At 45.6% G+C, this 25326-nt stretch overlaps 1 protein-coding gene across 2 annotated transcripts in view; it reads left to right on the forward strand.

The window, feature by feature from the left end:
- The window catches only part of ints4 (integrator complex subunit 4), a 100753-nt gene that overhangs the window by 43094 nt on the left and 32333 nt on the right, over positions 1 to 25326 (forward strand). For both annotated transcript variants that reach the window (XM_072262554.1, XM_072262555.1), the window contains 8 exons: positions 386 to 474; positions 3841 to 3961; positions 6802 to 6873; positions 11145 to 11319; positions 14602 to 14807; positions 17463 to 17605; positions 22884 to 22999; positions 24045 to 24178. In XM_072262554.1, the coding sequence (XP_072118655.1) occupies positions 386 to 474; positions 3841 to 3961; positions 6802 to 6873; positions 11145 to 11319; positions 14602 to 14807; positions 17463 to 17605; positions 22884 to 22999; positions 24045 to 24178 (1056 nt within the window). The remainder of the gene's footprint in view (positions 1 to 385; positions 475 to 3840; positions 3962 to 6801; positions 6874 to 11144; positions 11320 to 14601; positions 14808 to 17462; positions 17606 to 22883; positions 23000 to 24044; positions 24179 to 25326) is intronic.

Below are 25326 nucleotides of genomic sequence, written 5' to 3' on the forward strand. Positions count from 1 at the left end.
TGAAGGACTAGAATGGCCAACTCCACACTGTATCACTAAATGAAATAAATTAATTAGTAAGGGTGGCAAAGGAAGGCAGGAGAATGAAGTTGAGAGGGAAAGTAAATCAGCCATGATCGAATGGTGGGGCAGACTCCATGGCCCATATGAAATAATTCTGCTCCTTTGTCTTTTGCTGTTATTGTCCGAGAGGGAAGAGTTTGCAGAACTGTAGGGAGTAGGGTGTGGGGCTAGCATGGATGCAATGGGCCTAATGTCTGTTATAATCATGCTGTAATTCTATGTAACCGTCTGTGATTCCTGAGATGCTCTTATCAATGTACATGGGTTATTGTTGAGAATTATTGGCACTGCTTTGTTTAATTGATCCTCTGCTCTTCCAAAGGCTTGCAAGGCACTATCGGATGACTATGAGCAGGTCCGTTCTGTGGCTGTGCAGCTCGTGTGGGTTATCAGTCAACTCTACGCAGATAGGTCAGTGTTTTTTTTATTAAATGTCCTTTATTCAGGATAAGTAAGTACTCAGTGCAGAGCTATTTACATGCTCACTGTCTCTTGCTCTAGAATGTGTGGGGTGAGGGGTTGTGTGGGGGTGAGGGGCTGTGTGTGTGGGGGGGTGAGGGGTAGAGTGTGTGTGTGTGGAGGGGGTGAGGGGTAGAGTGTGTGTGGGGGTGAGGGGTAGAGTGTGTGTGGGAGGGTGAGGGGTAGAGAGTGTGTCTGTGTGGGAGTGAGGGGTAGAGTGTGTGGGGGGGTGAGGGGTAGAGTGCGTGTGGGGGGGTGAGGGGTAGAGTGCGTGTGTGGGGGTGAGGAGTAGAGTGTGTGTGGGGGGGTGAGGGGTAGATGTGTGGGGGTGAGGGGTAGAGTGTGTGTGTGTGGGGGGGGTGAGGGGTAGAGTGTGTGTGGGGGGGGTGAGGTGTAGAGTGTGGGTGTGTGTGTGGGGGTGAGGGGTAGAGTGTGTGTGTGTGTGTGGGGGGGGGTGAGGGGTAGAGTGTGTGTGGGGGGGTGAGGGGTAGATGTGTGGGGGTGAGGGGTAGAGTGTGTGTGTGTGGGGGGGGTGAGGGGTAGAGTGTGTGTGGGGGGTGAGGAGTAGATGTGTGGGGGTGAGGGGTAGAGTGTGTGTGTGTGGGGGTGAGGGGTAGAGTGTGTGTGGGGGGGTGAGGGGTAGATGTGTGGGGGTGAGGGGTAGAGTGTGTGTGTGTGGGGGGGTGAGGGGTAGAGTGTGTGTGGGGGGGTGAGGGGTAGATGTGTGGGGGTGAAGGTAAAGTGAGTGTGTGTGTGTGGGGGGGGTGAGGTGTAGAGTGTGGGTGTGTGTGTGTGTGTGGGGGGGTGAGGGGTAGAGTGTGGGTGTGTGTGTGGGGGGGGTGAGGGGTAGAGTGTGGGTGTGTGTGTGTGTGGGGGGTGAAGGGTAGAGTGTGTGTGGGGGGGTGAGGGGTAGATGTGTGGGGGTGAGGGGTAGAGTGTGTGTGTGTGTGTGTGTGTGGGGGGGGGGTGAGGTGTAGAGTGTGGGTGTGGGGTCGTGTATTGGGAGGTGGCATATCCCTGTCTCACCGGGGTTGGAGGTTCCTGGCTACCCTCACCCGGTTTATCCCGCCTGTTGAAGTGCTGTACTGGGGTGTGGCCACTGCTGTATGCAAACAGTCACTTGGAGCCACAGGTGAGACTGATGAGCAGGTAGGGGCCAAAGTTGGGTGAACTACCCTGGGCGGAGCATGACAAGCCCACCACTGGAGGTGCTGCCCCTCCCTAGACACCCCATATACCCCACTACAGAAAGTTCAATACTACAAAAGGTAGTGGATACGGCCCGGTCCTTCATGGGTGAAGCCCTCCCCACCATTGAGCACATCTACACAGAACGCTGTCACAGGAAAGCAACATCCATCATCAAGGATGCCCACCACCTGGGTCTTACTCTCTTCTCACTGTCGCCATCAGGAAGAAGGTACAGGAGCCTCAGGACCCACACCAGCAGGTTCAGAAACAATTATTACCCCTCAACCATCAGACCCATGAACCAAAGCTTCACTCAACTTCATTTGCCCCATCATTGAAATGTTCCCACAACCTATGGACTCATTTTCAAAGATTCTTAATCTCATGTTCTTGATATTGTTTATTTACTTATTGTTAATAATTTTTTCTCTTTTGTATTTGCATAGTTTGTTGTTCTTTGCACATTGGTTGTTTGTCCATCCTGTGGGTGCGGTCTTTCATTGATTCTATTGTTTTTGGTTTTACTGTGAATTACTGCAAGAAAGTGAATCTCAGGGTTGTATATGGTGACATATACGTACTTTAATAATAAATTTACTTGAACTTCTCAGTAAACAACAAACTTCTAAGCAATTTAATAACAATAACTATTTATATAAGCAACACACACAAAAAATGCCGGTGAACGCAGCAGGCCAGGCAGCATCTATAGGAAGAGGTGCAGTCGATGTTTCGGGCCGAGACTTCGTCAGGACTGTACCTCTTCACCAGCAACTTTTGTGTGTGTGTTGCTTGAATTTCCAGCATCTGCAGATTTCCTCATGTTTGCGAACTATTTATATAGCACATTTCATACAATGAGATGCAGGCTCAAAGTGCTTTATATAGATTGTAAGCATAAGTCAATATGGTCATAAAAAAGTGAGAATTAAAAATCATACATAAAGACAAACATTATATAGAATCAAAATGTAATCAAAAATACCATATTATGTAAGTACAATCAACATCAACAGGCGTTAAGTAATCCTATAAGTAGGCTAAATTTAAAAAGTAGGAATAAGTTAGCAATAATACAAACCCTAGACAATCTGATGGAAATTCACTGCACGCTCACAGCAATATTTCATCCTAATCGCTTTATGAAACTGCCTTGCTGCATGACAATTAGAGATAGAAAATAAATACTAGATGCCATCGGCAGCCATGTCTGTTGAATACGTGTGTAATAGTTTGCAAAATCTGTGTAATTGTGAAGAGCCAAGATGTTAAACCACCATATCCTTTCTCAGTTCAGGTGGTTGCTTGGATTTTTAAGAGGTTTGGGGTGGCACATCAGCCTAAAGGTAACCATAATGCCCACAATGCCAGCTGTAGAGTGGGTTTTCAATTCCTATCGCTGCTTGTACATGGTGTGGGTTTCCTGCAGCTGCTCTGCTTTCCTGCCACATCCCAAAAGACGTACAGGTTAGGGTTAAGGTAAGTCCTGGGCATGCGGTCTTGGTGCTAGAAGCCGTGGTGACACCTGTGGACTGCCCCCAGCACAATGCCAATATAGCACCGGTGTCCTGAGTTCAATTTTGCGTGGGTTTCCTCTGGGGGCTTCAGTTTCTTCCCACATCCCAAAGGCATGCGGGTTAGGTTAAGGTGACGTCTGGGCATGCTGTTCTGGTTCTGGAAACACTGGCGACGCTTGCGGACTGCCCCCAGCATGGTTAGCAAAACTCTACTACAGCATCAGTGACCTGGTTTCAATTCTGCGTGGGTTTGTTCGAAGCATTCCAGTTTGCCCCACGTCCCAAAGGCATACAGGTTAGTAGGTGAATTGGTCACATGGGTGTAATTCAATGGCGCAGGCTCGTAGGGCCGGAAGAGCCTGTTACTGTACTGTATCTCTATATAAAAAATAGGGCTATTAATTTGGCGCTGGAAACACGCCAACACTTGTGGGCTGCCTTAGCACACCATCACACTGTGTGGGTCGTTCATGCAAATGTCGCATTTCATGGTATGTTTTGATGTACGGTGAAGTTAATAATGCAGATCTTTATTCTGTCTGTCCACAAAATAGTAGAGTGAGTTGTTGGCGCTGTCCATGTTCTCATGCCAGTCTCTTCATTTCTTTAGTATTGTCCCCATTCCCTCATCTAATGAAGAGATCCGTTTGGTCGATGATGCTTTTGGGAAGATATGCCACATGGTGAACGATGGATCCTGGCTCGTGAGAATCCAGGCGGCCAAATTGCTGGTGGGTTAATGGCGGGATTCTTGGCAATGTGGAGGAACAGAGGGATCTTGGAATTTACATCCATAGATACGTACCTAGTGGCTAATACAAGGGAGCATAATTTTAAGGTGATTGGAGGAAAGTTATAGGAGGGGGAATGACATGAACTGTTGGTAGTGATGTAAGTAGTGTAGAAGATTGTTGTAGGTTACAAGGCATTGACAGGATGCAGAGCTGGGCTGAGAAATGGCAGATGGAGGTCAACCAGGAAAACTGAAGTGATTATTCACTTTGGAAGGTGGAATTTGAAGGTGGTATACAGGGTTAATGACTGGATTCTTATCAAAGTGGAGGAACAGAGGGATCTTGGGGTCCATGTCCATAGATCCCTCAATTACCATGCTAGTTGATACAGGGGACTTAAGAAGGCTTTTGTTGTGTTGGCCTTCATTAGTCGGGGGGCATTGAGTTCCAGAGTCACTAAGTAATGTTGTGGCTCTGTGAAACATTGGTTAGACCACACGTAGAGTATTGCAAACACAGATTTTGCAGGTGCTGGAAATTTTGAGCAACACACACAAAATGCCAGAAGAACTCAGGAGGCCAGGCAGCCCATATGGAGGGGAATAAACAGTCGAAGTTTCGGACCGAGACGTCGACACTTTATTCCCCTTTATAGACGCTGCCTGGCCTGATGAGTTTCTCCAGCATTTTATGTGTCTTACTTGGAGTAATGTGTTCATTTCTGGCTGCCTCATTATAGGAAGGAGATAGAAGCTCCAGGGGAGATTCACCAGGATGCTGCCTGGATTAGAGAGCATGTCTAATAAGTCAAATACGATGGCAGAATATAGCATTAATGGTAAGACTCTTGGCAGTGTGGAGGATCAGAGGGATCTTGGGGTCCGAGTCCATAGGACACTCAAAGCTGCTGCGCAGGTTGACTCTGTGGTTAAGAAAGCATATGGTGCATTGGCCTTCATCAATCGTGGGACTGAGTTTAAGAGCCGAGAAGTAATGTTGCAGCTATCTAGGACCCTAGTCAGATCCCACTTGGAATACTGTGCTCAGTTCTGGTCGCCTCATTACAGGAAGGACGTGAAAACCATAGAAAGTGTGCAGAGGAGATTTACAAGGATGTTGCCTGGATTGGAGAGCATGCCTTATGAGAATAGGTTGCGTGAATTCGGCCTTTTCTCCTTGAGCAGCAGAGGATGAGAGATTACCTGACAGAGGTGTACAAGATAATGAGAGGCATTGATTGTGTGGATAGTCAGAGGCTTTTTCCCAGGGCTGAAATGGTTAGCACGAGAGGGCACAATTTTAAGGTGCTTGAAAGTAGGTACAGAGGAGATGTCAGGGGTAAGTTTTTTACGCAGAGAGTGGTGAGTGCATGGAATGGGCTGCCAGTGATGGTGGAGGTGGATACAATAGGGTCTTTTAAGAAACTCCTGGATGGCTACATGGAGCTTAGAAAAATAGAAGGCTATGGGTAAGCCTAGGTAGTTCTAAGGTAAGGACATGTTTGGCACAGCTTTGTGGGCCGAAGGACTTGTATTGTTCTGTAGGTTTTCTATGTTTCTTTTGAGGAAAGTTTGAGTGAGCTAGGGCTTTTCTCTTTGGAACATTGAGTGCACTTTTTCTGAAGCTGGCATTTACTGTATTCTGCTTCTCATTTTACCTCAAGATTGAAGATTGTTTAATGGCATTTCCAGTACACGAGCGTAAAGGAGAACGAAATTGTTACTGTGGATCCAATTCAACACAAAAAAAAGATAACGCAATAATAAAAAAACTCCCCATCACCCAGTCATGTCCTCTTCATTGCTACCTCTGGGAGGAGATACAGAAGCGTAAAGACACACACTCAACGTTTCAGGAATAGCTTCTTCCCCTCTGCCATCAGATCTCTAAATGGACAATGAACCCATGAACACTACCTCAGTATTTTCGTTTTGCTCTCTTTCTGCACTACTCATTTATATTTCTTTTATTGCCCGTTACGTCGATGACACTTAGAGTCCTCCGTCTTCATTGCTGTTTCTGTGACAATTTCGTTTTACCAGTCAGGGTTGTTAGCCCTGAGCTGAACCCCTGAACCTGGAGGACCGGTGGACCACTCTTAGTCTGGTCTGCACCCTTTGACTTATTTGGCAAGAGCCAAAGCATAAAGCCCCAACTCCAGCCAACATAGCTCTCTAGGTCATTGAGGCACTCAAGCCTCCAAACCCTACAAGTTTCCATTCCACTTTAAAGTTATTTTAATTATATATACGTGTGTAATTTCATCTGATGGCTGAGAGGAGGAAGCTGTTCCTGAACTGTTGAGTATGGGTCTTCAAGATTGTTTAATGCCATTTCCAGTACACAAGTAAAGGAGACAAAATAATTGCTACTCTGGATCCAATGCAGCACAAAGCAAAACACAATAAGATAAGGATCACAATAACAATAATAAAACACAATAAATATAAATACATAACATATCTTGTATACAGAGATTGATTGTATGTCTATAAGTGACTCTAGAATGTCTGCACACAAGGTGACTCTGACAGGAAATGATAAAGTAGTGGTGTTTGGGGGTGTGGAGGGGTGGGTTAGTGGGTGGAGGTGTTGATCAGCCTCACTGCTTGGGGAAAGTGACTGTCTTTGAGTCTGGTGGTCCTGGTGTGGACGCTACTCTCTGATGGGAGTGGGACAAACAGGCTGTGAGCAGGGTGGGTGGGATCCTTCATGATGTTACCGGCTCTTTCTACTTGAGTTTACAATGATGTACCTCGGTAGCATGTAAAACAAAGCTTTCCCTCAGGAAGTGTGATTAAAATAAATGAATCACGAGCCGGGTACCTGTGTTTCAGGGTTCCATGCACCAGGTCAGCGTGCAATTTTTGGAGCAAACCCTCGATAAGAAACTGATGTCCGATCTGAAGGTAGGTTAAACTTTTACAGGTGCTGTGTCCACTTATTTATAGAGCACTTTTCATACTGATGATGTAGTTCAAAGTGCTGTACAATGGGATAAAGTGCGAACATGAAAATAAAGTAAAAAAAATTTTTTAAAATGATGTTAGTTTAAAGCAAGGTTAAGTAAGTTTTGAGCTGGTGTTTAAAAGTGTCAGCTGAGTCTGCATCCCTAATAGTTTTAGGTATTGAATTCCACAGTTTAGGAGCATAGTTCAAAAAGCTGATGTGCCAATTATCTTTTGAGAAAGTTTGTTTAACTTTAAAAGACCAACAGAAGAAGGCGTGAGAGCTCGAACTGGATGACAAATCAAAAGCGATTCTGCAATGTACTCCAGTCCTAGACCATTAAGAACTTTAGAAGCAAGTAAGAGAATTTTTTTAATACATTCTAAGGAATACAGGAAGGCAATATAGAGTAGCTAGGACAAGAGTGATATGCTCCCTCATCCTGGTTTTGGTTAAAAGTCTAGCAGCAGTGTTCTGATTGAGTTGTGTTTTCGTCTATTGTAATGGGTAAAACAACTATTCTTGTGTTCTGAACTTTCCATCGTGTCATCCCCTTCGCAGGAGTCTCTGACTCTCTCACAACTCTTTAACAGCCCTGCCCTCTGCCAGCCCTGGCCTTCCATGCACCTCCAATTTCTATCAAAACAAAAAACAGAAAATGTTAAAAGCACTCAGCAGGTCAGGAAGCACCTGTCGTTAGTGAAACAAAACTGCGATTCAAGATTATTTAATGTCATTTCCTGTAAAAGTGTAAAGGAGAGCAAATTAATTGTTACTCTGGATCCAATGCAGCACAAAAAAAAACACAGTAAATATAAATACATAAGATGGCTTATATACAGAGATTGATTGTACGTCCATAAAGTGACGCTAGGCACAGGAGTGTCTGTTCATAAGGTGACTCTGACAGGAAATGATAAAGTAGTGGTGGTTGGGGGTGTGAAGGGGTGGGTTAGTGGGTGGAGGTGTTGATCAGCTTCACTGCACCAGTGATGGGAGTGCGACAAGCAATTCATGAACGGCACAGACAAAATTCCTGAGGAACACAGCAGGCCAGGCAGTATCTCGGCCTGTGTTTCATGCTGTCGGGTCTGCATAGGGAGCTCAGGGAGTTAGGTGCTAAGTTAAAGGGCAGGACCTCCAGGGCTGTGATCTCAGGATTGCTACCCGTGCCATGTGCTTGTGAAGCTAGGACTAGGAAGATCAATCAGTTCAATACGTGGTCAAGGAATTGGTGTAGGAGGGAGGATGTAAGATTTTTGGATCATTGGGCTCTCTTCCTGTGAAGGTGGGACCTGTACAGAAGGGACAGTTTGCATCTGAGCTGGAGTGGGACTAATGTTCTGGTGGGAACGTTAGTTAATGCTGCACGGTGAGGTTTAAAATAAGGTTGTAGGGGAATAGGAAGCAGAGTGCCAGAACAGTTAGTGGAGAGTTTGTGGAGGCAGAAAGACCTCAGCCAAAGTTACGAATCAAAAGGTTGAGCATAATGCAACTGGTGTCCTGAGCGGTGTATATTTCAATGCTAGAAGTATTGGAGGAAAGCCAGATAATAGTGCTGAACGTGAGGTAGCTGGTTTACAAACAGAGGCAATGTGCAGTGAGGAGACACTGTTGATAGGGCAAAATTACAGTCAACGGGATGAGTTGCAATGTAAAAGGCGGACAATATCGAAAAGGGTGAATACAGGAATTAAGGTGTATCTGAATGCGCGCAGTGTACAAAATAAGGTAGATGAACACAGCATAATTGCAGATCGGCATATAGGATGTTGTAAGCATCTCTGAATCCATGGCTGGAAGATTATAGCTGGGAGCCTAATGTACAAGGATACACATTGTATTGAAAGGATTGGCAGGAAGGCAGAGGGGGCAATGTTGCCCTGTTGGTAAGAAAAAAACGAAATCGAATCATTACAAAGAGGTGACATAGGGTTGGAAGTTGTTAAATCATTGTGGATAAAGCTAAGAAACTGCAAGGATAAAGATACGCTGATGTGAGTTGTATACAGACCCCAAAACAGTCATCTTCTTCTTGGAAGTCTATCAGAGACGTCGCTGGTGAGAGTGAAGCCCGCAGTGGGAAGCGCAGATGCACTGCATCTCGGGCATGTTACAGCCATTGAAGGGTCGGGTGGCCTCTCCTTGCGGTCCTGGCGCTTTTGATCAAGAGCCTTCAGCCTCTGCTCTTCAAACGTGCTGGTGCCCTTGTAGACTGCTAGACGCCAGGCGTTGTAGTCTTTGTTCAAGACCCTCCAACCACTCACAGGGATATTGCATGTCTTCAGGGACGCTTTCATGCAGTCTTGATAGTGTTTTGTGGGGCCTCCCTGCTTTCTGGTGCCAGGTGCCAGCTCGGAAAACAATGCCATCTTTGTCTTCCATCCGGACCACATATCTAACCCATCGAAGTTGAGCCTTCATGACCAGTGTCTCTGTGCCAGAGCTCTCGGCCCTTCGTAGCACTTCTGTGGTGGGGACTCTGTCTTGCCACGAGACGCCCATCATCTTGCGAAGGCATTGCAGGTGGAACTGGTCAAGCATCTTGATGTGCCTGCAGTATGGGGTCCGTGTTTCCTAGCCATACAGCAGAAAAGTCAGGACGACTGCTCTGAAGACTGCCGTCATGGTTCCAAATGGTTGTCATAGCCAGGCTGGTAGTGTGGATAAGCTCCCACTACCTATAAAGTGCTCCAAATGGTGTGTGTCTCAAATTAGCCTCTGATAACCAAGTCCAGCTCTTGCCCTCACGTGGCGGAACTCTTTACACTGACAGGAGAAGGGGCGTAGGTGGGGGGGAGGTCACTGGCGCCAAAACAGTGGCCTACAAATTACAACAGGAGATAGGAAACGCATACCAAAAGGGCAATGTTACAATAGTCATGGGGTACTTCAATATGCAGGTAGATTGGGAAAATCAGATTGGTGCTGGATTCTAGGGGGGATGTTTCTAGAGTGCCTATGAGATGGCTTTTTAGAGCAGCTCATGGTTCAGCCCACTAGAAGATCAGCTATTCTGGCTGCCGGTGTTCCACAGGGGTCTGTGCTGGGACCAATTCTTTTTACATTGAGTGTCAATGATTTGGATGATGGAATTGAGTGTTTTCTTGCAAAATTTGCAGACAATATGAAGATAGGTGGAGGGGCAGGTAATATTGAGGAAGTAGAGAGACTACAGAGGAAGATTAGGAGAATGGGCAAAGAAGTGGCAGATGGAATGCAGTGTTGGGAAGTGTATGGTCTTGCACTTTGGTAGAAGGAATGAAAGGATTGACTATTTTCTAAATGGCAAGACAATACAAAAAAACTGAGATGCAAAGGGACAGAAGTCCTTGGGCAGAATTCCCTAAAGGTTAGTTTGCAGGTTGAGTCTGTAGTGAGGAAGGCAAATGCAATGCAAGCATTCAATTCAAGAGAACTAGAGTATAAAAGCAAGGTAATGTTGAGACTTTATAAAGCACTGGTGAGGCTTCACTTGGAGTACTGTGAGCAGATTTGGGCCCCTTAGAAAGGGTGTGCTGAAACTGGAGAGGGTTCAAAGGAGGCTCGCGAAAATGATTCCAGGATTGAATGGCTTGTCATATGAAGAGCATATGATGGCTCTGGGCTTTTACTCACTAGAATTCAGAAGAATGAGGGGCGACCTCATCGAAAACTATCGAATGGTGAAAAGCCTTGATAGAGTGGATGTGGAGAGGATGTTTCCTATGATGGCAGAGTCTAAGACCAGAAGACACAGTCTCAGAATAGATAGGAGTCCTTTCGGAATGGAGATGAAGAGGAATTTCTTTAGCCAGAGAGTGATGAATATATGGAATTCTTTGCTACAGGCAGCTGCTGAGGCCAAGTCTTTATGTATATTTAAGGCAAAGGTTGATAGGTTCTTCATTGGTTAGGTCATAAAGGGATACAGGGAAAAGACAAGAGATTGGGGCTGAGAGGGAAATTGATTCAGCCATGATGAAATGGCAGAGCAGGCTTGATGGGTCAAACAGCCTAATTCTGCTCCTATGTCTTATGGTCTTGTGCTATAATCACATTTTATTTACTTGTGCACCAGGAGAACAGCCTGGCCACTGACACCACATTGTTCAAATACCATTTCTGTACAGAAATTGGCTAGTATACAGATATTGACCAGCACAGAGGCAGATGGGCCAAATGGCCCCATGCTTTCTCCTAATGTTTTCATCCTCCTGGTTCTCCACAACCTCCCCCACCCACTCTGTAGAGAAAGCGCAGTGCCCACGAGCGGGCGAAGGAGCTGTACACATCCGGCGAGTTTTCCAGCGGACGGAAGTGGGGCGACGACGCTCCGAAGGAAGCAGTGGACACCTACACAGTCAACCTGATAAACTCAGGTGCTTGCGGAGCATTCGTTCATGGGCTGGAGGATGAAATGTACGGTAAGTGGGGCTGATCGTGGTGGGTTTAGTGGATTTTTTTGCGACTTAGATACCTAAAGAAATTTGGCATATCCCCTTTGAGATAGCTCGGATCTCCCTCCAGGAGGATCACCAGGATCTCGCTCCCCCCATTTGTGACACTTTATGGGAGCATTGTACATGAAGGGCCCAAAGCATTGTTGAGGATCCCTACCACCCATCCCACAATCTCTTTGACCCACTACCATCAGGAAGGAGGTACAAGAGCATCAGGACGAGGACTGCCAGACTGAGTAACAGCTTCTTCCCTCAGGCTGTGAGACTAATGAATACTATGCCACCACCGAGGTCTCATCACTAGGACAGTGAGCTGTTTACTGTTTACCTGTACTGTACATGACAGGCATTTTGAATTATATTGTATTAACTTATTTGTGGTAATGTTTTATGTGCTGTGTGTGATATATGTTCAAAGTAAATTAATTATCAAAGTACGTATATGTCACCATTTACAACCCTGAGATTCTCTTTTTTTTCAGTATACTCAGTAAATCTATAGAATAATAACCATAACAGAACCAATGAAAGACTGAATCAATGAATACCCCAGACAATATCTCTTTCCACCACCACCCCCCACCCTTCCCCATCAGGCAAAAGATGCAAAAGCCTGAAACCATGAACCAACAAGTTTAAGGACAGCTTTTAGATTAGATTATGAGAACACTCATTCCTCTTTTATTATCATTTAGAAATGCATACATGCATTAAGAAATGATCCAATGTTTCTCCGGAGTGATATCACAGAAAACAGGACAGACCAAAGACTAACACTGACAGAACCACATAATTATAACATATAGTTACAGCAATGCAAAGCAATACCATAATTTGATGAAGAACAAACCATGGGCATGGTAAATAAAGTCTCAAAAGTCGCCGATAGCAGGCGGCAAAAGGGAGAAACTCCCTGCCATAAACCTCCAGGCACCGTCAACTTGCCGATGCCTTGGAAGCAGCCGACCACAGCCAACACTGAGTCCATCCGTCCGAAAACTTCGAGCTTCCGACCAGCCCCTCCGATACAGCCTCCCGAGCGCCAACCTCTGCCGAGCGCCTTCGACCTCACCCCGGCCACGGAAACACGCAAAGCTGAGGATTTCGGGGCCTTCTGCTCCGAAGATTCTGGTTACCACACAGTAGCAGCGGCAGCAAAGCCGGCATTTCAGAAGTTTTCCAGATGTTCCTCCGTATTCTCACGTCTGTCTCCACCGAAGTGGCCGCGTGCGCTGCCGTTGCGCCGCCATCTTCTCCTCCTATTGACCTCACAATCTATTATGGTCGTGCACCTTACTGCCTGCCTGCTCTCACGTTCTCTCTGTGTTACACTTTATTCTGGACTCTGTTATTGTTTTACCTTGTACCAGTATAACTAACTGTTGTAGTGAGTTGATCTCTGTGAACAGACAAATTTCTCACTGAACCTTAGTACATCATGCAGTAATAAACCTATTTACAGTCATAGTTTACACAATTGGTACTAGAACGTACACTCATCACAGCGATATTTGAGTCTGCGCTTCACACTCCCTGGATTACAAATATTCAATATTAAAAATAGTTAAAATTAGTAAATATTAAAAATTTTAATTATAAATCATAAATAGAAAAATGGGAAGTAAGATAGTGCAAAAAAACCGAGAGGCAGGTCCGGATATTTGGAGGGTACGGCCCAGATCCGGGTCAGGATCCGTTCAGCAGTCTTATCACAGTTTGAAAGAAGCTGTTCTCAAATCTGGCCGTACAAGTCTTCAAGCTCCTGAACCTTCTCCTGGAGGGAAGAGGGACGAAAACTGTGTTGGCTGGGTGGGTCGTGTCCTTGACTATCCTGGCAGCACTGCTCCGACAGCGTGCGGTGTAAAGTGAGTCCAAGGACGGAAGATTGGTTTGTGTGATGTGCTGCGCCGTGTTCACGATCTTCTGCAGCTTCTTTTGGTCTTGGATAGGACATTTCCATACCAGGTTGTGATGCTTTCTGCAGTGCATCTATAAAAATTAGTGAGGGTTTTAGGGGACAGGCCAAATTTCTTTAGTTTTCTCAGGAAGTAAAGGCGCTGGTGGGCCTTCTTGGCGTGAACTCTGCTTGGTTGGACCAAGTCAGGTCATTTGTGATATTGACCCCGAGGAACTTAAAGCTTTTGACCTGTTCTACTTGTGCACCACCGATGTAAATTAGGTCATGCGGTCCACTACTCCTTCTGAAGTCAACAACCAATTCCTTTGTCTTGCTGACGTTGAGGGATAGGTTATTGTCTTTGCACCATGCCACCAGGTTCTTAATTTCCTCTCTGTACTCAAACTCATCATTAGCTGAGATACGGCCTACAATTGTTGTGTCATCAGCAAACTTATATATTGAGTTTGATGGAAACTTGGCTACGCAATCATGGGTGTACAGTGAGTACAGCAGGGGGCTGAGTACACAGCCTTGTGGGGCACCGGTGCTCAGAGTGATTGTAGAGGAGAGCTTGTCCCCTATTTTTACAGCCTGGGTCCTGTCTGTGAGGAAGTTGAAGATCCAGCTGCAGATCTGAGTACTATCTAGTTCCTGTTGCATTGTTAGAGGTTTCATCACTTGGTCAGGTATGAAAATAAGGTTGTTGCCATAATCCCATAGCCCAGTTAACATCTATCCTTGAATAATTTCGCTGAAACTAGCTTAATCATTCACTTGGTATGTCTTCAGGAGTAATTCAGAACCACTTTCCCTAACATGTTGGCAGCTTGTATATAGATTGTACGTCCATAAAGTGACACTAGTCACAGTAGTGATTGTACACAAGGTGACTCTGACAGGAAATGATAAAGTAGTGGTGGTTGAGATGTTGAGGGTTGGGTTAGTGGGTGGACATGTTGATCAGCCTTGCTGCTTAAGGAAAGTAACTGTTTTTGAGTCTCTCTGTTACTGGCGTGGATGCTACATAGCATCCTCCCTGATGGGGATGGGACAAACAGTCGAAGAGCAAGGTAACATCTAAGAGAAATTTGGATAAGTACATGAATGAGAGAGATTTGGTGAGATACAGTCCAGGTGCAGGTAAATGGACTAGTTAGAAGAATAGGTCAGCATGGGCTAGATGGGCCAAAGGGCCCATTTCCATGTTGTATGAATCTATGAAAGATCTCTGCGGTTGAGTTCAGCTTGGAACCTTTAGACACCGACCCAGCTCGTAGCCGGTTTTATCTTGATTGCAGAGCTACACTTCACCAGAAGGTAAATGATGTTTCTCCTTTGAACTGCAGAGGTCCGTAACGCAGCGGTGGAGTCCCTCTGCATGCTGGCTCAGGCCTCTGCATCCTTTGCAGAAAAGTGCCTTGACTTCTTGGTGGACATGTTCAATGACGAAATCGAGGAGGTGAGGCTGGGTTCGATTCACGCTCTGCGGAAGATTTCTGTCCACATCCGCCTGCGCGAGGACCAACTGGATACAGTGCTGGCTGTGCTGGAGGTGAGCTTCTATTGTTGCTAATCTGCAGATGCTGGAAATCTAAGCAACACACACAAAGTGCTGGAGAAACTCTGCAGGCCAGGCAGCATCCATGGAAAAGAGTAAACAGTTAACGTTTGAAGCTGAGACCCTTCATCAAGTAGGAGATGAGGTCAGAGTAAGAAGGTGGGAAGAGGGGAGGAAGAAATACAAGGCGATAGGTGAAACTAGGAGAAGGGGAGAGGGGCGGTCGATAGGTGAAAAAGATAAAGGGCTGGAGAAGGGGGAATCTGATAAGAGAGGACAGAAGGCCTCGGAAGAAAGGGAAGAGGGAGGAGTACCAGAGGGAGGTGATGGGCAGGTAAGGAGATAAGGAGAGAGAGGGAAATGGTAATGGAAGTGGTGAAGGAGATGGGGGGGGGGGTGGATTTCCAGAAATTAATTTTGTGTGTGTTGTTTCTATTGTTGCTTCTGCCCTTTCGTTGTCTCACTCAATCTGACTTGCGAAAATTTCTTTTTGAAGTGGGTGTGGGCTCTTCAGGATTTAAGTTTTTTTTTATCAATTTAGAATTTGATCACGGTAAAAACATATGTACTGTACCAGAATAAAGCAGTGTGAAAGGTTTGCATTCACAGGCAATTCATTCAGTAGATGTGGCTCCCTGGGGTGATAAACCAATTGAATATCTGAGGTTTCCCCCACCCGACCCTGTCCTCCCTCTCCAATAATGAAAAAATTGATTGAATTGTCCATTCCTAAATGGCATAGAACAGTTTAGCGCAGTACAGGCCCTTTGGCCCATGATGTTCTACCAACCTTTTAATCTGCTCCAAATCAATCTAACCGTTCCCTCCCACATAGCTCTTCATTTTTCTATCATCCGTGTATCTAACTAAGAGTTTCTTAAATGCCCCTAATGTATCTGCCTCGACCACCACCCCAGGCAGAGTGTTCCACACACCCACCACACTCACTGTAAAAATAAAAATCCACCTGTGACACCCCCGCCCCCCCACTTTCCTACAATCACCTTAAAATTGTGCCCCCTGTATGAGTCACCGCTGCCTTGGGAAAAGTCCCTGACTACCTATGATCTTGTGCACCTCTGTGAAGTGAGCTCATCTGTCTTCACTCCAAAGGGAACCGATCCTCATAAGATATGCTCTCTAATCCAGGCAGCATCCTGGTAAATCTCCTCTGCGCCCTCTCTAAAGCTTCCACACCCTTCCTATAATGAGGTGACCAGAACTGAACACAATATTCCAAGTGTGGTCTAACCAGGGTTTTATAGATCTGCAACATTACCTCACGGCTCTTGAACTCAATCCCCTGACTAATGGTGAACAAAACATACACCTTCTCAAGCAACCTATCGACCTATATGGCAACTCCGAGGAATATATGGACGTGGACCCCAAGATCCCTCTGTTCCTCCACACTGGTAAGAATCCTGCTGTTAACCCTGTATACAGCCTTCAAGTTTGACCTACCCAAGTGAATCACTTCACACTTATCTGGGTTGAACTCCATCTGCCACTTCTCAGCCCAGCTCTGCATCCTGTCAATGTTCTGTTGTTATATGACAAGTCAAGATGGTGGGGGTGTTCCTCATGTTTTTGCTGTCCTTGCATCAGAATCTGTCGTCTTTTTTTAAATATCTGCCTCTGCCTGCTTCTGTTTCTCAGCTCCAGCCTTTCCCTTCCCGATCTGGTTCAATCTGACTGTCATCCTTCACCATTGCTCAATCCACTGAATACTTACAGGCCCTTGATTCCCCTCCCCCTTTCCTGTTTACACCAGCCATCTCCCCTCTCCATTCAGTCCTGCAGACCTGCAATGTCGACAGTGTCTCTCCCCTCCCCCCCCCCCCCCCCCCCCCGGCCACAGATGCTGCTCGACCCACCAAGTTCCTCCAGCAGATTGTTTGTTGCCCCATTTTCCGGTGTTTGCAATCTCCTTTCACCCACAATAATAACTTTGCTTGACTACTCAGCTAAATACACTCAGGGACTTGGGGATAGGCCATAAGATATAGGAGCAGAATTAAGCTATTTGGCCCATTGGGGTTGTCTGCTATTCCATCATGGCTGATTTATTATCCCTCTCAACTCCATTCTCCTGTCTTCTCTCCATAATCTTAGAAGCCCATACTAATTAAGAACCTATCAATCTCCGCTTTAAATACATCCAGTGACTTGGCCTCCGCAGTCGTCTGTGGCAATGAATTCCACAGATTCGCTACCCTCTAGCTAAAGAAATTCTTCCTCAGCTCCATTCTAAATAGACGTCCTTCTATTCTAAGGCTGTGTCCTCTAGTCCTAGACATTGCCTCTCCACATCCACTCTATCTAAGCTTTTCAATGTTTGATAGATTTCAACAAGATCCCCTCTCATTCTCAACTCCAGCAACTACAGGCCCAGAGTCATCAAACGCGACTCATATCTTAACCCTGTAGTTCCCAGGGTCATTTCAGTGAACCTCCTGTGGACCTTCTCCAGCGCCAGCACATCCTTGCCTAGGTAAGGGCTCAAACCTGCTCACCATACTACATGTATGATCCAGACAATGCCAACTAAAGCCTCAGCACCACATCCTTTCGTAAGGAAAACAATTCTGTCTGAAGCAACAGGGAGGTAGTTTGTCCAGGTAAATGTTCCTCCCTTTTGTCTCACAGGACTCTTCGCGTGACATCCGGGAAGCTTTACACGAGTTGCTGTGCTACACAAACGTGTCCACAAAGGACGGTATTCACCTGGCTCTGGTGGAACTACTGAAAAATCTGGCTAAGTATCCAACCGATCGGAACTCAATCTGGAAGTGAGTCCCTCTTTATGGTTTAACAAACTTCAAAGCATATTTATTATCAAGATACATACATGTCACCATATACAACCCTGAGATTCATTTTCTTGTGGGCATACTCAATAAATCTATGGAATAATAACCATAACAGAATCACTGCAAGACGCATCAACTTCGGCGTTCAATCAGAGTGCAAAAGGCAACAAGCAGTGCAAATACAAAAAGAAAGAAATTATAATAAATATGCAAACAATAAATATCGAGAACATGAGATGAAGATTCCTTGAAAGTGAGTCTATTGGTTGTGGGAACATTTCAATGATGGGTCTAGTGAAGTTAAGTGAAGTTATTTCCTTTGGTTCAAGAGCCTGATAGTTGAGGGCTAATAACCGTTTCAACCTGGTGGTGTGAATCCTGAGGCACCTGAACCTCCTTACTGAGGGTAGCAGCAAGAAGAAAGCATGTAACAAACACAAAAAGTGCTGGTGAACACAGCATGTCTTGGGTTGTGAGAGGTCCTGGTGGTGGATGCTGCTTTCCTGCAACAGCACTCAGTGATAGGGAGGGCTTTGCCCATGATGGACTGGGCTGTTTGGGGAGAGGGAAATGTAATCCCACACCAATAGTTTCACCTGCAGGTTTATTGTCATTTAACTGTACAGATGTACACCACCAAACGAAACAACGCTCCTCCGGGCCAACATGGTACATATAACATGCGCACAACACATAAATGTTGCCACAACTAAATCAGAATCAGATTTGATATCACTGGCGTATGTTATGAAATTTGCGTTGCAGGACATAATAAAAAATCTATAAATTAGAATAAGAAATATGTAAAATAAAATTAAATAGTGCAAAAAGAGAGCAAAAAATAGGTAGTGTACATGGGTTTGTTGTCCATTCATAAATCTGGAGGGGTAAAAGCTGTTCCTGAATCCTTCAGTGTGTGTCTTCAGGCTCTTGTACCTGACGGTAGCAATGAGAAGAGAGCATGTCCTGGGTGATCGGGGTCCTTAATGGTAGATGCTGCCTTTTCGAGGCATTGCCTTTTGAAGGTGTCCTCGATGCTGGGGATATATTCCAGATGACTTGACATTTAGCATAAAGTGTATTTATAACACAAGTTAAAAAGTAAACCGTATAACGCTACTGGTGCTTCACTCGTAGAGAGACATTGGTGGCGGCAGGGAGTTCAGTTGTCTCACTGCCTGCTTGTAGGTAACTTTAGCTTTGTTTGTCACATGAATTGACACATACAGTGAAGCACATTGTTTGTGTTAATAGCCAACACAATCTCAGGATGTGCTGAGGCCAGCCTGCAGATGTTGCCGCACATTCCGACGCCAGTAGAGCATGCCAGACATGTTCAGCAGAACACACAGCCCGCATACAGCAAGGAACAACAACAAAACAACCTCGTTTCCCACCCTCCCCTGACCCACATACACAGACCATAGGACAGGCTGCCTCCAGGGACCATGGCCTCAGACTCCATGATTGGCCCATATCCCTGGAAACCAGGGGTTTTCAACCTGGGGTTCACAGACCCCTCGGTTAATGGTAAGCCTCCATGGCAGAAACAAGGTTGGGAACCCCTGTTCTAAACCTTTCCTATCCATGTACCTGTTCTAATGTCTTTTAAACATTTTTTTTAAATCTTTTTTAATCTGCCTCTACCACTTCCCCTGGCAGCTCGTTCCAAATCCCCTCCCCCTGCCCTCTGTGTGGATACCTTGCCCCTCAGTCTCCCTTTACATCTTTCCCCTTTCAGCTTAAACCCATGCTCTCTAGTTTTAGAATCCGCTGCGCTGGGGAATAAACTGCAACTACAAGACATAAGAGCACAAGTATGCCATTCGGTCCATCAAGACCACTCCGCCATTTCACCGTGGTTGATTTATTATTCCTCTCAACCCTAGTCTCCTGCCTTCTCCCCATAATATTTGACACTCTGACTAACCAAGATCCTATCAACCTTTGCTTTAAATATACCCAATGTCTTGGCCTCCACAGCTGTCTAGGGCAATGAATTCCACAGATTCACCACCCGTTGGTGTCAGAATTCCTCCTCATGTCTGTTCTGTTCTGATACTGTGCTCTCTGGTCCTTGACTCCCCTACTACAGGAAACATCCTCTCCACATCCACTCTGTAATATTCAATAGTTTTCCTTCCCCCCCCCATTCTTCCAAACCAGTGAGTACAGGCCCAGAGCCATCAAACACTCCACATATGTTAACCCTGTATTTCCCAGGATCATTCTCATGAACCAATCTTACCCTATCTGTGCCCTTCATAATTTTATAAGGGCATCTTTTTGGTCAACTGTCGGCCTCCAGCCTCCAGGGAAACAGACCCAGCCTGTCCAGTTTCTCTTTGTAACTCAAACCCTCCAGTCCCAACAATATCCTTATAGAATTTTTTTCTGTAACCTCCCTAGCTTACTTGCACCTGTCCTGGAGTACCATGGCCAGAACAGCGCGCTATGTGCAGCACCATGTGGTCTTATCAACATTTTGTAAATCGGTAGCATGACACCCCCAACTTACAGGGTGCCATAGAGTACTACAGTACAGAAACAGGTTCCGTCTAGTCTGTGCTGGATTGTCATTCTGCCTAGTCCCATCAACCTACACCTGGACCATAGTCCTCCATACCACTTCCATCCATGTACTTAGCCAAACTTCTCTTAAATGTTACAATTAAACCCACATCCACCATTTCTGCCGGCAGCTCCTTCCACACTCTGCCCTCCCTCTGTGCGAAGAAGTTTCCCCTCAGCATTTCACCTTTCACCTTTAACCCATGATCTCTAGTTCTAGTCTCCTCCAACCTCAGTGGAAGAAACCAGAACAATATCCAAATTTGGCCTCAGCAACGCCTTACTCAACTTCAACATAACGTCCCAACTTCTGTACTCAAGTTTGCCAAAAGCTCTCTTTACAACCCTGTCTATTTGTGACGCCACTTTCAAGAAAATAAGGATCTGTATTTCCAGATCCCTTTGTTCTGTTGCACTCCAGGGTGGTAGTATCTGTTATGCCCTTTAGGCGGCGCTTGATCTGTGGTCATTTCAAATTGTTGGAAGGTGTGGAAAATAGCTTACGGGAGTTTCAAAGACACCTGATAGCTCCTTACAACACAAAAGACTCGTACAATTCTGTGGCAGGCCGAGAACAATAATACCCTCATTGACTTCCCTGTACTGAGCATGAATGAGGCCACACCTGGGTTACTGTAAATAGTTTTGATCACCTGATTTAAGGAAGGCTACACAGGCACTGGAAGCAGCCCAGTGAATCTCTTTCCAGGCTAATTCCTAGGATGGGAAACGGGGTTATTTTGTCATGAACAGCTAGACAAAAATATTAGATTTATATTAGAGTGACACACACACAAAATGCTGAAGAAACTCAGCAGGTCAGGCAACATCTGTGGAAAGGAATAAAGAGTCAACATTTCGGGCAGAGGCCCTGCATCAGGGCCCATTGGCACAATCCTTGCTTGTTTGTTTTTCCACTTTGTTTTTGATGTACACGTGACGATTAAAGTCGGTCATCTTTATCTTTGCGCAGCCACCGGTGGGTAAACATTGGGCCTTTTTTAACTTCCCCAGAGGGCCCAGAGCAGGGGCTTGGGTGTGCTTGCATTTGTCACTGCGAATAATTGGAACACTTGGAGTTGTGGTTGAGGTGAAGAGCGACGGGGATTGGTTGGGTATTTTACAAAGCTGTTGCAGAATGTTGAGTGGCACAGTGGTGTGGTGGTTAGTGTAGCGCTTTACAAAGTCCAGAGTACATTTATTATCAAAGAATGTATACATTATACAACCTTGAGATACGTCTCCTAACTGGCAGCTACAAAACAAGGAAATCCATTTTTAAAAAGACTGTCAATCACCCAATGTGCAGAGAGGAAAAAGAAATCATGCAAACAATAACTACAAGGAAATGGTGTTCTGAACTGAAGTCCACAGAGAGGCCGTCCCCTGACCCTAGGTTCAGTGCAGAGCAATCACCAGTCAGAGTTCAGTTCCCACCATTGTCTTTAAGGAATTTGTGCGTTCTCCCTGTGAACCACTTTACCTTACTTTACTTCATTGTTGCCAAACAATTGATACTAGAGCGTACAATCATCACAGCGATATTTGATTCTGCGCTTCCCGCTCCCTGGAGTACAAATCGATAGTAAACATTAAAAATTTTAAATTATAAATCATAAATAGAAAGTAGAAAAGGGAAAGTAAGGTAGTGTAAAAAAGCCGAGAGGCAGGTCCGGATATTTGGAGGATACGGCCCAGATCCGGGTCAAGATCCGTTCAGCAGTCTTATCACAGTTGGAAAGAAGCTGTTCCCTAATCTGGCCGTACGAGTCTTCAAGCTCCTGAGCCTTCTCCTGGAGGGAGGAGGGAAGAGGGACGAAAAGTGTGTTGGCTGGGTGGGTCGTGTCCTTGATTATCCTGGCAGCACTGCTCCGACAGCGTGCGGTGTAAAGTGAGTCCAAGGACGGAAGATTGGTTTGTGTGATGTGCTGCGCCGTGTTCACGATCTTCTGCAGCTTCTTTCGGTCTTGGACAGGACAACTTCCATACCAGGTTGTGATGCACCCTAGAAGAATGCTTTCTACGGTGCATCTATAAAGGTTAGTGAGTGTTTTAGGGGACAGGCCAAATTTCTTTAGCTTTCTCAGGAAGTAAAGGCGCTGGTGGGCCTTCTTGGCAGATTTGAGTTTCCTCTGGGTGCTCCAATTTCCTCCCAAAGTCCAAAGACATTTGGGTTAAGTTAGTGAGTTGTGGGCCTGAGATGTTGGCACCGGTGGGGTGGCAACACTTGCGGGCTGCCCCCAGCACATGCTCAGACTGTGATGGTGATTGACACAAACAATACATTTCACTCTTATGTTGTGACGTACGTGGGACAAATAAAGACAATCATTCATCTGAATGCTATCTAGGATCAGCTTTATTCACCAGGTACATTTACACAGGTTGGGAATTAGCTGTGGTGTGTTGGTCAGGGTGTGACATGCAACAAAAAATAACATTCAACAATTATAATAGAAAATTATACAAAAAATAAAGTTAGAGGTTAAAGTATGGGTTTGGACCAAAATGTGTATAAATACCAAGATGTATTTACAATGCAAACAACATTATAAAAAGTGGTTTATAATAATGTCCTGTCCTGGGCTGTTTGATTGTCTGGATGCTACACTGCATTGGCAGTACCTCTGCTCTGGAGTTGATTGTAACCTGTAATGAACTGGACTGAATTTTCTCTCTTCGCCAGATGCCTCAAGTACTTGGGCAGCAGGCATCCCACCCTGGTTTTGCCTCTCGTTCCTGAACTGCTGAGTACACACCCGTACTTCGACACCCCAGAACCGGACATGGACGACCCGGCTTGTATCTTTATTTTTATTTAGAGACGCATCCCAGAGCGTGCCCTTCCAGCAACCCGCCAATTTAACAACCTAGCCTAACCACAGGACAATTTACAATGGTCAGCTAACTTATTAACTGGTCACCGTAAATTGTCCTGTGATTAGGCTAGGTAACTTATTAACTGGTGCATCTTTGATCTGTGGGAGGGAACCAGAGCACCTGGAGAAAACCCATGCACACTAGGAAAGAACTCTCTTATGGAGGAGATCGGAATTCAACTTTGAACTCCGTAACACCCTGAGCTTTAATAGAGTCGCACAAGGCACTGTGCTATCATGGTGCTATTACTGGTTAATGCCTTCACTCTTCATTACTGTGCAATGAGTGCTGCTAACGTCAAGTGGGATAATATTCCAGAAAAATAAATGGTGTCGGCTGCGGTTTACTCAGATGAACCACAAAATGCTGGAGGAACTCAGCGGGTCAGTCAGCATCTATTGGTGAGGTACAAACAGTCAACATTTCAAGCCAACACCCTTCATCAGGGCTGGATACGAAGGGAGGGGGGAAGAAGGAAGAATAAGAAGGTGGGAGGAGGGCAAGGAGTACAGGACCATAAGACATAGGAGCAGAATTTGGTCATTTGCCCCATCAAATCTGCTCCACCATTCCACCATGGCTGATTTATTATCCCTGTCAACCCCATTCTCCTGCCTTCTCCCTGCAATCTTTGACGCTCTTACTGATTAAGAACCTACCAACCTCTGTTTTAAATGTACCCAATAACTTGGTGTCCACAGCCATCTGTGGCAATGAATTCAACAGATTCACCACCCTCTGGCTAAAGAAATTCCTCCTCATCTCTGTTCTAAGCTAGCAGGTGATAGGTGAAGCCAAGTAAGGGAGAATATGGATGGATCAGAGAGTGGGAATGAATTGAGAAGTTCGACAGGCTCTCCAATCCAGTCAGCATCCTGGTAAATCTCCATTGTACTGGTTACTTCCTGAGTGTGTGTACACGGTTAAAGATGGTCTGTGACTGTTCCTTAACTCCTGATTGCACTAGACATTGCAGTGCTAGTTTTGGTGTTCAATGCAGCCAAGACCTGCCCGACAATGTCTGCACTCTTCTCAGACCACACGTTCCGTCACTATGCCTACCTACGTGACAGCCTGTCTGATTTGGTGCCTCCACTCCAGGTAAGAGGAATCTGCAGCACCTGCAAATCATGGCAAGTTCGATTTGTTCCTTTCAGTAAAGAACTGGAATTTGTTTGGTTGCTTTCTTCTATTCAGAGACAGTACTTTAATAGGTCCTTCTGATGCAATGAGCCGCCCAATTATATCCATTGACTAATCACGTACTAACCCATACGTCTTGGGAATGTGGAGGAGGAGAAAACCCACGTGGTCACAGGGAGAAGTAGAAACTCCTTACACACAGCAGTGGGAATTGAACTAGGTCTCTGGCGCTGTAATAGTATTACACTATCGTGTAACACAGATACACTCACTGATGTGGAGATGCTGGGGATTGAACCTGGGATTTCGTACATGCGAAGCCTGTGCTCTCCCACTGAGCTAAATCCCAGCTTCCTGTTGCCTCACACATTGCATTGTTGTGACATATACTGAGGTACAGAGAAAACTTGTCTTGCATACTGTCCAGATCATTACACAGTGCATTGAGCTAGAACAAGGTAAAATAATAACAGAATGCAGAATTAAGTGTTACAGTTATAAAGAGTGCAGTTCAGGCAAACAGTAAGGAGCAAAGAGGTCCTTCTGCAGCTGTACAGGGCCCTGGTGAGACCACACCTGGAGTACTGTGTGCAGTTTTGGTCTCCAAATTTGAGGAAGGGCATTCTTGCTATTGAGGGAGTGCAGCGTAGGTTCACAAGGTTAATTCCCGGGATGGCGGGACTGTCATATGTCGAAAGATTGGAGCGACTGGGCTTGTATACACTGGAATTTAGAAGGCTGAGAGAGGATCTTATTGAAACATATAAGATTATTAAGGGATTGGACATGCTGGAGGCAGGAAGCATGTTCCCGCTGATGGGTGAGTCCAGAACCAGAGGCCACAGTTTAAGAATTAGGAGTAGGCCATTTAGAACGGAGTTGAGGAAAAACTTTTTCACCCAGAGAGTGGTGAATATATGGAATGCTCTGCCCCAGAAGGCTGTGGAGGCCAAGTCTCTGGATGCTTTCAAAAAAGAGATGGATAGAGCTCTTAAAGATAGTGGAATCAAAGGTTATGGAGATAAGGCAGGAACTGGATACTGATTGTGGATGATCAGCCATGATCACAGTGAATGGCGATGCTGGCTCATAGGGCCGAATGGCCT

The sequence above is a fragment of the Mobula birostris genome, chromosome 7 (genome assembly GCF_030028105.1).
Source record: "Mobula birostris isolate sMobBir1 chromosome 7, sMobBir1.hap1, whole genome shotgun sequence".
Taxonomy (NCBI): domain Eukaryota; kingdom Metazoa; phylum Chordata; class Chondrichthyes; order Myliobatiformes; family Myliobatidae; genus Mobula; species Mobula birostris.